The sequence below is a fragment of the Rutidosis leptorrhynchoides genome, chromosome 2 (assembly GCF_046630445.1).
Source record: "Rutidosis leptorrhynchoides isolate AG116_Rl617_1_P2 chromosome 2, CSIRO_AGI_Rlap_v1, whole genome shotgun sequence".
Lineage (NCBI taxonomy): Eukaryota > Viridiplantae > Streptophyta > Magnoliopsida > Asterales > Asteraceae > Rutidosis > Rutidosis leptorrhynchoides.
This window is the reverse complement of record NC_092334.1, coordinates 87,603,147-87,615,508: the sequence shown is the minus strand read 5'-3', so window position 1 is coordinate 87,615,508 and position 12,362 is coordinate 87,603,147. Positions and strand designations below refer to the sequence as shown.

The following is a 12,362-nucleotide window of genomic DNA, read 5'->3' as shown; positions in this document are numbered from 1 at the left end:
CCCGACAGGAAAAAGTAATGTAAAAGATGAGAAACGGTGAATGCAAGTTTTAGGAAGAAGATTATATATTTTTATGGACTTTTTGTAATTTCAATTAAATTAAATTAATATATTATAATGATAAGCAACTACGTGCGTATTTAATTTGGCATTCTATACTTGGTAATTATTCATGACGACTTAAGCTCAAAGAATCGAATTTGTTGATTTTTCAAACTTTGAATGGAAATAAATGTCTACAAGAAGTTTTACTGCTGGCCAAAGTTGAAAAAAATGATACTTTGATATATATAGTACATTGTTAGCTTATTGTTTGGTAACTGATACGGAGTAATATATATTCTTAATTGTGTTCCATGCATGATGAAACTACTCATTGTCTATCTACTACTATTCTTATTCATTTCTACTTGTACCGCCAACAATCATCACAACACATTCAATTTTGAACAAAACGACGAACCTGATATAAAAAAATCCGATTTTCCAGATGGGTTTCTATTTGGTTCAGCTACTTCTGCTTACCAAGTAAAAATGCCATTCTTAATATAATGATCATATATGTATATGTATATCAGTATATGTATATGTATCATATTCAAACGTGAATTCTTGCATGCAGATTGAAGGAGCTTATTTAGAAGATGCTAAATCATTGAGCACATGGGATGTATTTTGCCACTCAGAAACCGGTTAATAATATATCATACTTAATTGATTCTCCGCATTATTAATTATAGTTTGTAGTTTTTAACCTTGTACGTACCATTACATGATTTTGATTACCAGTGACTATATATTTTTATTAGGTTGTGGTAAGAGCGGAGGAAATGGAGATATTGCAGATGATCATTATCACTTGTTCTTGGTTCTTTTCTGTTTTCTCTCATTAATTTTTTTATTTACTTACAAGAATAAGAATAATTCGATTTATTTGAGTTGTGATTTGTGTAAATAATACAGAACGACATTGAGTTGATACATTCCCTTGGTGTACAAGCATACCGATTTTCGATTTCATGGTCTAGAATTCTTCCAAGTATTCAACCGTTTCTTACCATCTGTTAATTATATCTGTAATTTATTTTTTGTACTTATTATTATTATTATTATTATTATTATTATTATTATTATTATTATTATTATTATTATTATTATTATATTATTATTATTATTATTATTATTTTCACTAGGAGGAAGGTTCGGTGAAGTTAATCCTGCTGGCATCATATTTTATAATAAGATCATAGACAATCTTATTTCAAAAGGTGCTATGAATTAGTACTTAAATTTAAATACCAACTCTGGTGTTTTTTACTAGGAACTTTATTTAAGATTCATGAAACATGAATATAAAATGCCATATATGTTTGATACAGGGATTGAACCGTTTGTGACGCTTCAACATGTTGAATTCCCTCAAGAGCTTGAAGACAGATATGGGGGTTGGCTATACCCAGAGATGCAGTATGTATAAAATAATGCCATTATTTAAATTGTTCCTTAAGTTAAATATAACTGAATATATAATTTGTACTTTACTGGCAGGGAACAGTTTTTACATTTGGCTGAAGTTTGTTTCAAGTCTTTTGGGGACAAAGTGAAACATTGGATCACGTTTAACGAACCTAAACTATTCGCAGACTCGGCTTACGGAGATGGGACTATTCCACCAGGTCGTTGTTCGGAACCTTTTGGAAACTGTCATGACGGAAACTCAGACGTCGAGCCTATAATCGCTATGCACCATATCCTGTTGGCTCATGGCAGAGTAGCCAAATTGTATCATGAAAATTTCCAGGCAATCAGTCATTCAACTCTAAATTTAAATCAATCTTCAAACTAATTAAAATCAACATTTAACCTCTTGTATATGTAATGTATGTATGTACAGCCTAAACAAGGTGGTCTAATCGGGCTAAGTGTGCACTGTTACATGTATGAACCGTTAACAGATAGTGATCTTGATCGTGAAGCTGCTAAACGGGCATTCGCTTTCAATACTGGCTGGTAACGATTTTAAAATTTTTCTTCAAAGAGAAAAATAATATAGAATTAAATTAAATGCATTTTTTTAAACAGGGAACTTGATCCCACAATATTTGGACACTATCCTGAAGAAATTCAAAAATATGTCGGTAGCGAATTACCAAGTTTCTCACTTGAAGAAAAAAACTTCATGAAGAGCAGTATTGATTTTATTGGCCTCAATCATTATTCGACTATATACGTCAAGGATTGTACAAATTCTAGCTGTTCTGCAACAGCGAATCGTGCAATTACAGGTTTTGTGGACACTGTTGGAGAACGTGATGGCGTGCCAATTGGTGAACTTGTAGGAAATCAAGATCTTTGACTTAATTTATCATTTTATTTGAAAAAAAGTTAATAATAAGAACGTTGTTGTTTACTGCAACCGCAGACAGGGGCAGAAAAATCCTATGTTGTTCCAAGGGGGATGGATGAAATTGTTAGCCTTATCAAGATTCGTTACAATAATAAACCCATGTTCATAACTGAAAATGGTAAGTGCCACATTTTTCGGCCTATGATAAAATATGGATATGTTATTCGACTTAATTGTATCCGTGCTAATATTTTGGTTTTTGCAGGGTATTCTTCACCCGATTTGCAAGAGAAACGAGTTAATGAGCTATCGAATGATGTCAAGCGAGTTGAATATCACAAAAAATACCTTGCTTCTTTAGCCAAGTCTATCAGGTGTGCTATTCATTCATAATGTTATATACTCCGTATATCTTATAATAATAATCATTCGTGTCTCATCAGTCAGTTTGTAATATAATTTATTTTTGAGAATTAATTATGATGTCAAAAGTGTACCATGCATATTGAATTATTGATTATTTGATATAACAGAAAAGGAGCAGATGTGCGTGGGTATTTTATATGGACATTGATGGATAGCTATGAATGGTTGAAAGGATACAATGTGAGATACGGGCTGCACTACGTGGATCGTGAAACACTAACTCGAATACCGAAGCTTTCTGCAAGATGGTATAAGAACTTCTTAACAAACACTAGTGATTTTATCAGTAAGTTTGCGTCTAGAGACAACAGTTCATTGCAGAAGGATGTTATGTAACAGTTTTTTGTCAAGAAAGTTGTAAAATTGTCCTGTTTCATTTGTTTTCTGTGTCAAGTTTCATGTGTGATTGTTACGGTATGATTTAGTTACTCGGCAATTCAAACATGTCTTATTAATTATAATTATAAATTATAATTATAGTTATAGTTATATATTATTATAATTTAATATAATATAATTGATTTAATTTAGACTTTTATGCTCTATTGGTCCCTCTATTATACTTCATATTGCTAACAGTGTCTTCCAAGTTGTTTTTTCGCCTTTAGAATCCTTTGGTTATCAAAATTTTGCAATCCACGTCCCTCCGTTAAACTGCCAGCCAAATTGTCCGTTAAGTACCATTACATGAGTAACACGTGATGGGTATTTTCATCTTTTATTTTTCTTTTACATCCTTTAAATCTAATCTAAACTAGAAAAAAATTCGACCGCGCGTTGTTGGGGTTGTATTCAACTCGCGGTCGAATTTGGATATACGTTGTTTGGTACATAATATATCTAGTAAGCTGAGTTGTTTGTTGGACATGTATGTATATGTATGAAATACAGCCCGAAATATTTAGTTTTTTTTAACGATGTCCGTTTCGCGTATAGTTAGTCGCGTTGTGTTCATCAGATTTTTTAGAGTTGAACGATGGTCTCGGAAAAATTTAACTCGTACCGAGCGAGAAGATCGGGCCCGTTAAAAATTCGGGTGAAATTAGTTTATTTTATTTTAATAAAATTATATAATTACGTTTTTTCTACCCCGGAAAAAGTGAAAACTTGAGAGGTCGTTGTGTAAAGTGAAAGACCGATTACAGTGGGAACGTAAACTTAAAATGACAAATTCGATATCTAGCTACGCATTTTATTATGTAGGAAGATAAAAAAAAAACTTTTTAAACATATATACTGGAAAATTGTTCATTATCTTTAAAAAAAAGATTCTTCCGTTAGCTTGAAGATGAATCATAGGCATCAGAAACACCAAAATCCCTTTAAGTCTTGACGATCTAGTGTACTGAGTATTAATGGTTCATTATCTTCTTAACATATATACTGGAATATATTCCCTATTATTTTTCTCAAATAATATTGCGGAGTATTAATATTAATTTCTTGTGTTACTCACTTCCCTCTTTATATTCACTTGCTTATTATCATCTCCGTATCACTGACAATTAATATTACTTCACTTTAGTTCAACAAATGGGTCCAAAAAGTTCGGAGGCGTACGTAAACGCCGGTGGGGTTCTTGGGTCTAAAATTCGACATCCTTTACTGTGTTAGTACACATCTTTTAAACAGCGAGATTTAGGGTTCAGTTTTTGCAACAACAACAACAACAATGATTTAAGGTTCACCCGTGTTGTCTCACCGTCTCTGTCGCAGATCTTTGCAAGTGGTGGCCGGCGGCGGTTGTTGCAGGTGGTGGCGATGGTTGTGGTTTCTCAAAAGACTTGGGTGGTTTTTGCTAAAATAAAATAAAATGAAAAAAGATAATTGTAGAATCATACCAAAGTTCTTCAGCAACAACAGCAGAATCAGCCAAAAGACGACGAGTACGATAACCTCTATAACACTTTTGAACTTTTATAATTCATAAAAGCTTCCAATTGATAACAAGAATTAGGCATTTTATGACGTAAAAATCCATCATGGGTTTCAAGTGTGATTGTTTGGTCAAATGCCACGGAATGTTTTTTACGGATGTTGAATTCGGGTGAATCTTATTATGTTTTGCAAATTATAGTTAGGGAAAAACTAGTCCGGATCGGCCCGCGCGTTGCGGTGGGGACTTTCGGCCTGCGTATTCATATTTAATGTAGTGTTGTGTATTTACAGAGAGGAAAACGGGTCATGTGTTAAGCGCCGTTGTAGGTGTCGCCGTCTTCAGTGTTTTTTAAAAAGTATCTGTTTCGAACGTAGTTAGTTTCGTTTTGTTGATAAAATTATTTCGAGTATAACGGTGCTGTCGGAAAAATTTAACTCGCGTCGAGGAGGAAGATACGGGTTGTTGTTGTGTTTAGCGTTTTTTAAAAAATGTATGTTTCGAACTTGGTTAGTTTCGTTTTTTTCATAAGATTATTTCGAGTCTGGCGCTGCCGTCGAAAAAATTTAACTCGTGCCGAGCGTGAAGATAAGGGTTGTCGTTGTGTTTAGCGTTTTTTTGAGAAGTGTCCGTTTCACGTATAGTTAGTCCCGTTGGGTTGGTAAGATTTTTTCGGGTTGAACGGTGGTCTCTGAAAAATTTAACTCGCACCCAGCGAGAAGATAGGGACCGTTATAAATTCGGGTGGATTTAGTTTTTTATATTTTAATTAAATTATGTAATTTACACTTTTCACCCCTAAAAAATGTAAACTTGAGGGACCGGTGTAGAAATATAGGCAAAGTTGAGGGACCGTTTATAGTGTGAACGCAAACTCAAAACTACAACCAAATATAACTAAAACTACATGACTCCACAACTTTTACGCAAACTCAAAACTACAACCAAATATAACTAAAACTACATAACTTTTCACCACTTTTAGTAATATAAGACTAAAACTACATGACTCCACAACTTTTACGCAAACTCAAAACTACAACCAAATATAACTAAAACTACATAACTTTTCACCACTTTTAGTAATATAAGGTTAATAATTAGGTTTGTGTTGATTTAGGTTTAGTTTTTAGATTTTTGATTTTATTTTTAAAAATAAAAATAAAAAATTGGGGTTTGTAATTTTGGGGAAGAACAAGTAATTTTGGGGAAGAACAAGGAGAGTAAACTTCATATTCACATGAAGTAGAAGGTAAAAAGACAATTTTACACTCACTCACATGTAATGCACGTTAAAATTTAACGGATTTAATTAACGGAATTTTGACGAAGAGATGCATTTGAAATAATTTTATTTTCCAAAAGATTCTGAAGGCAAAAAAGTAACCCGGAACGTTGTTAGCAATATGGGGTATAATAGAGACTAACGGAAAAAAAAAAGTCTATAATTTATGGTTACCATTTATCAACATCAAACAATAACTATATAAAGTGTTTTTTTTAAGACTTTTTTTTTAAGACAAGTCCTTCAAAGTAGTGGGGATTGAACCTACGTCCTTTTAAAACTTTTCAAATATTTTACCATCAAACCACATAACTACATAAGTGTTACAAGTATCTTTTTAATAGTATCTCATAAGAATTTTTGTGAAGCAATATAACAAGGTGTAACTTGGTCAACGCTAAACCAAAGATAACTGACTTGAATTATCACGATAAATCGGTACCTTTCTATTCTATTCTATTTTTTTTATGCCAACTTATAATAAAAGTTACTGTAAAACTTAATGACAAATTGGCATATGCAAATGAATAAATATGAGGTGGAAAAGAATGCGTTGACAAATGATTGGTATTTGCAAGTTGATAAAATGCAAGGCAAATTACATAAAAAAAGGTAACCTATTTTTTTTCCTATATTTTAGGTAATCTATTTCATTCGAATATAAAAAAATGAGTCTTTTTTCAAAAGTTAATCAAAAAGAGAGGTGTCGTTAACTTTTGTTAACTTTATCATTTAAGTATCAATTTCGCATAACATGTCAAGTCCTTTATCGACCAACATTTTCAACTCGCGATTTCAACGCACGTTTTCGACAAGCGATTCCGACAAGCGTTTTCGACATGCGTTTTTGACGCGAAAACGCAGGTCGAAAATGCGCGTCGAAAACGCAGGTCGAAAACGCATGTCGGTACAGCGTTTCGAAAACGTGCGTCGAAACCGCGAGTTGAAAATGTTGGTCGATAAAGGACTTGACATGTTATGCGGAGTTGACACTTAACTGAGAAAGTTAACAAAAGTTAACAACACCCCTCTTTTTTATTAACTTTTAAAAAAAGACTCCTTTATTTATATCCGAATGAAATAAATTAACTAAAATAGAAAAACAAAGAAAATAGGTTACATTTTTATGAAATTTGCCCTGAAATGTAAGATAGCTTTAATAAGAATTACATTTTTATGGAATTTGCCCTGAAATGTAAGATAGCTTTAATAAGAACTATCCTAGTTTAGAATGATATTTACATTTTTGGTAAGGACTCCACTATGAAACTCGAATCAACCACCATTTGTATTTTGTTTTTTGTGATATATTCTTCTGTACCACACCTTCAAGCCTTCAACAATGATGATCAAACCCGTATTAAAAGATCCGATTTTGCATCCGGGTTTCTCTTCGGAACCGCCACTTCTGCTTACCAAGTCAATTATCTACTCTTTTTCTCACCTTTTTGCTCATTATTTTATGAATACATATTAATTAATATTAAATATTTTCTGTTATTTAACACACAAAGTTTTTGCAGGTGGAAGGAGCTTATCTTGAAGATGGTAAATCTCTAAGCAACTGGGATGTATTCTGTCATTCTATAGGTTAGTGTTGTGTACGTATATAAAATATAACCTTATTTTCAAAGACCTTTCTTTTGATTTTTCATAGCTTGATAGGTAGATATAGGTAGATGTTTCAAGGGGTGTGTTCTAGTAAAGGTAGATGTTTTAATGAGAGTGTTGTAGTAGAATGGAGCAAGGTTGCAAAATTCGCTATTCGGAGATTAATCGGTCGGGACTTTGAAGAGATTAATCGGATTGTACTGTATACATTGAAATATTAAATTTTACAAATTATATGTGTAAATATACAAAAAAAAATCATAAAATATAAAAATAAAATTTAACATAATTGTATAAACTTGTTCATTTTGCTCCAAAACTATAACGTTCTGGTTTAAATTCATGTTAAAATGGTAACCATTTTTGACTTTGACATATTTTGGTTATCAAATTCAATTTTGACCCATCAATTGACGTTAAGCGTTTAATTAAACGGATTTTTGAAAATCGGAACGGGTTGCTCTTAAAAATGATTAATCGGAGATTAATCGGCGAGTAATTGGGTTTTTTACAACACTGGAATGGAGACATACATAAGTTAAAAGTTTTATATTTATAAAGGTTAATAATAACTTCATGAAAAATTAATTTCGAAAGTGTCTACAATAATACTATTTTGTGTCAATGATCTAATAATCATCGAGATTTATTCCACTATATTACTCATTTCCTTTAACCACTCCATATATATACCTTTTCTTAATGTAATAGTTACATAGTGATCTAATGATTGAGATATATTTCACTAGAATGAACAATTATTCACATACACAAAACTCTTTGTACTTGACTCCAATTATTGATTGCCTATATTGTCTTATCTAAATAAAGATCTCGTGTAATCCAAAGTCAATATATAGGGTCAAAACACTTCATTAAAAAAGTGTTTCACGATTCAAAGGTGTATCGAGGTCCACCCTATATCTAACACAGTATGTGGATTTAAGTAATATCAGTGGTTTTAAGTGCTAAAATCCCAAATGTTAACGATGTTCTGCTTGAAAAGTAATCTTATTTTAACTTCTATATACCTATTGTCACTTTTACTAGGTTGTGCAGAAAACGGTGACAATGGAGATATTGCAGATGATCACTATCATTTATTCTTGGTTCATCTATGTTCATCCATCAATTTCATGTATTATTTTTTCATTTCTATATCTGATTTTTGATTTTTTTTAATAATACAGAGTGACATTGAACTGATGCACTCTCTTGGTATACAAGCATACAAATTTTCAATATCTTGGGCCAGAATTCTTCCACGTATTTTCTCCAATCTTACCATCCCTAAATTTTTACTGTAATAAATTTCCATCTGCTCTTCAATTTTGCATTTTTTATTCAGGAGGAAGATTTGGTGAAGTTAATCCGGATGCCATCATATTCTATAACAAGATCTTAGACAATGTGATTCTCAAAGGTGTGGACAGGTTTTACACAATTGTTGGTATATGTTTTTGTGATTAAAGTATAATTTATGAATAAAATTATTATACAGGGATAGAACCATTTGTGACAATTTACCATGCCGATTTTCCTCAAGAACTTGAAGATAGATATGGGTCGTGGCTAAACCCTGAAATGCAGTACGTTTAAATTTGTTGCGGTTCTTCATAAGTTATTGTAAGGGTGCAAACCAAAGTCCCACATCGGTCATGGGATAAAACAAATGTATGTATATAAGTCTAAAGGGAAGTCCCTCTATCACCAATTGGTTTTAGAAAAGGATGGACTCTTGGGCTTATATTGCAGGACATTGTGTTTGGGCTATACGATTCTTAACAAATGGTATCAGAGCTGGGTCATAGCCCCGATGTGGTGGACGGCGCAGTAGGGCGCACCCCTGAGCGCACGGTGTGGCGTGGCGCATCCCTCGGTGTTGCCAGCGATGAGTGGACCCAGCTTTCGTTCGAGGGGACCCTAGCACGATGAGTTGATCCTAGAAGCCTTTGTTTCGAAATCTCTCTGCCCTCCCACCAGGTTGAGAGTTCCGAGTTGGCGGCGGTAAAGGTTGGATCCAGACTATCGTTGGAGGGGAGGCCTAGATGGACTTAGGTTTGAGGGGAGCTTTGTAAGGGTGCAAACCAAAGTCCCACATCGGTCATGGGATAAAACAATATATAAGTCTAAGGGGAAGTCCCTCTATCACCAATGGACTCTTGGGCTTATATTGCAGGACATTGTGTTTGGGCTATACGATTCTTAACAGTTATATATATACAATTGGTACTCTCCTTGATGCATTATGTTTTGTATTTGTAGGGAAGAGTTTTTGTACTTGGCAGAAGTTTGTTTCAAATATTTTGGAGACCGAGTCAAGTATTGGATGACGATAAACGAACCTAAATTTGTCGTAGAAATGGCTTACGAAAAGGGGCTTGTTCCACCATCTCATTGTTCTGAGCCCTTTGGAAACTGCATTGAAGGAAATTCTGATATCGAGCCACTCATCGCTATGCACAACATGTTATTGGCCCATGGCAGAGCATCTAAGCTATATCATGAATATTTTCAGGCAATAAAAATTCTAAACTAGCCTTTACTTGTTTTACAAGTAGTTGTGTGAAGTAATAATCTTTACTGTAATGAATTATGATCTCAGTGTAATGAGTATTTTGACATCTTTGATTTGTATTTGTAGCCTAAACAAGGTGGTTTAATCGGGCTCATTGTGCACGCTTGCATGTATGAACCGCTAACCGATACCGAACTTGATCGTGAAGCTGCCAAAAGGGCATTTGCTTTCCATGCTGGCTGGTAATATTTTTGATTTAACATTTGTCCCAAATAAAGATCATTAACAATATTTAGGATCTCGATTAGACATCTTAATGTTAAACAGGGTACTCGATCCCTCAATATTTGGACACTACCCTGAAGAAATACAAGAATACTTAGGAAGTGAATTACCAAGTTTTTCTCTTGAAGAAAAGAATTTTATGAAGAATAGTATTGATTTTATTGGCATCAACCATTATTCAAGTATATATGCAAAGGATTGTACTAATTCTAGCTGTTCTGCAACTGCAAATCGTGCAATCGAAGGTATCGTGGACACTGTTGGAGAACGTGATGGCGTGTTAATCGGTGAACTTGTAGGGAATTATGATATTTAACCTAATTAATTCTTTTCTTAATACGTGTATCTATTTAGTTGATAACATGAACATTGTTGTTTACTGCAAATCAGACAGGGGTAGAAGGATCATATGTTGTTCCAAGCGGAATGGAGAAGATTGTTAACCTTATCAAGATTCGTTACAATAATAAACCCATGTTCATAACTGAAAATGGTAAGTGTCACAATTTATGGATTTGAAAAATTTCAGTAATTTTATTGTGCATGTGTCCTCGTCTTCTATATACTTTCCGCAGGATATTCTTCACCCAACGGCCACGAGCAAGGTGTCAATGAGTTATTAAACGATGTTAAGCGAATTGAGTATTACACATCATACCTTGCTTCATTATTAAAGTCTATAAGGTTAGCTCTGCAATCTTTGAGCACTTTTGACAAGTTGTAACATGATTTATGTTGTAAAAACTGCCACCACACCGCAAGGACACAATTGTTTGAGATTAACTTGCAAGAAATAATTGAAATAAATATTAAATATTAATTCGATTTCATCTGTAGCCAGCCATAACATATCAAAAATGTAATGACTTTCAATTGCATTGGGAGCCAGACACAAAAAAATGTCTAAATCATGTGGCCATGATATTTAGCCACCATCCATGAATTTTTGTCTGTTTGAGTTCAAATGTTAAAGTGTACGTATTGATTATAAAATCGACTGTTTCAAACAACTAACAGAAGGGGAGCAGACGTACGTGGTTATTTCGCATGGTCATTGATGGATAGCTATGAATGGTTGCAAGGTTACAATGTGAGGTACGGGTTCTACTATGTGGATCGTCAAACATTAACTCGAGTACCGAAACTTTCTGCAAGATGGTATTTGAATTTCTTAACAAACACTAGTGAGTTTACCAGTATGTATGTACCAAGAGACAGAAGATCATTTCAGAAAGATGGCATAATAAATATATCAAAAGCAGATGCATAAGTTTTTTCTTTCTTATCTGCAAAAAAGTGTTTGGGAGTACTGTTTCATTCCGTTATTTGTTTTATGTAATTTATGTACAAAGTTTATACAATGTAAAGAAAAGTAATTTTGTGAGGGATAATGGTGTGGAAGATAACATGTAAGGGATTTGGTTAACCATGGTTTTCGACTCTAGTTAGTGCGAAAGAAGAAAATCCAACTAATCAGGACACTAATGGTTGGTGCGATTTTTCGTATCTAATAGTACCATTTGTTTCAAAAAGACATTAAGATTTGAGTTCTTTTCAAGTGGTAATGATTTATGAATGTTTACATGAATCTGTACCAAGAAAAAAAGATCCAAAAAGGGAAGTTTACATTGCACTGTAAGGACCTCAAGTTCTTCCAAAGCTTGTAGCTACTACACCATGATTTTGATATGATCCAAACAACAATAATAACAATAAAACTTATCATCATTGTATGATTTATTAAAAGCGATATTTGTTAATTTCAGCAAGGGTACAGGCACAAGTTGGCCGATATTTTGAGGCCACTGCTATCGAATTATAGCACTGGAAGAACTATGTGGTAATTCTGTGTAGATATTGCATATGTTGCACGCATTTGCATTTGCTACAATTCGTACCACCGTTTTTTTTGTGATAATTTTTTATAAATATTGCATACGTTAGTACTAAGTTCATCAACGGTTGTAACCCAAAATTTTTTATATGTTTTGCAGAATGTTCAATTGGGTTTTGC

General features: G+C 33.4%; 2 protein-coding genes across 2 annotated transcripts; both read left to right on the top strand.

Annotated features, from left to right (window-relative positions):
- The first annotated feature begins 334 nt into the window (after window positions 1-334).
- LOC139891126 (probable inactive beta-glucosidase 14) lies at window positions 335-3,203 on the top strand. Its single transcript, XM_071874060.1, has 12 exons — window positions 335-528; window positions 623-692; window positions 810-868; window positions 964-1,039; window positions 1,194-1,268; window positions 1,380-1,467; window positions 1,549-1,801; window positions 1,895-2,010; window positions 2,083-2,335; window positions 2,423-2,525; window positions 2,613-2,721; window positions 2,881-3,203. Exons 1-12 carry the CDS (start codon window positions 361-363, stop codon window positions 3,107-3,109), a joined length of 1,599 nt encoding a protein of 532 aa, XP_071730161.1. The 5' UTR covers window positions 335-360; the 3' UTR covers window positions 3,110-3,203.
- A 3,967-nt stretch (window positions 3,204-7,170) lies between these two features.
- LOC139891125 (beta-glucosidase 18-like) lies at window positions 7,171-11,818 on the top strand. The gene is made up of 12 exons (XM_071874059.1): window positions 7,171-7,353; window positions 7,458-7,524; window positions 8,596-8,654; window positions 8,736-8,811; window positions 8,894-8,968; window positions 9,047-9,134; window positions 9,811-10,063; window positions 10,190-10,305; window positions 10,391-10,643; window positions 10,739-10,841; window positions 10,924-11,032; window positions 11,366-11,818. Exons 1-12 carry the CDS (start codon window positions 7,198-7,200, stop codon window positions 11,616-11,618), a joined length of 1,608 nt encoding a protein of 535 aa, XP_071730160.1. The 5' UTR covers window positions 7,171-7,197; the 3' UTR covers window positions 11,619-11,818.
- Window positions 11,819-12,362: the final 544 nt, after the last annotated feature.

Coding starts and splice junctions, on each gene's coding strand:
- LOC139891126 (XM_071874060.1), top strand. CDS start 361: ATGATGAAACTACTCATTGTCTATCTACTACTATTCTTATTCATTTCT. Junction 529..622: donor CAGCTACTTCTGCTTACCAA/GTAAAAATGCCA, acceptor TCTTGCATGCAG/ATTGAAGGAGCTTATTTAGA. Junction 2,011..2,082: donor TTCGCTTTCAATACTGGCTG/GTAACGATTTTA, acceptor TTTTTTAAACAG/GGAACTTGATCCCACAATAT.
- LOC139891125 (XM_071874059.1), top strand. CDS start 7,198: ATGAAACTCGAATCAACCACCATTTGTATTTTGTTTTTTGTGATATAT. Junction 8,969..9,046: donor AGACAATGTGATTCTCAAAG/GTGTGGACAGGT, acceptor ATTATTATACAG/GGATAGAACCATTTGTGACA. Junction 10,306..10,390: donor TTTGCTTTCCATGCTGGCTG/GTAATATTTTTG, acceptor AATGTTAAACAG/GGTACTCGATCCCTCAATAT.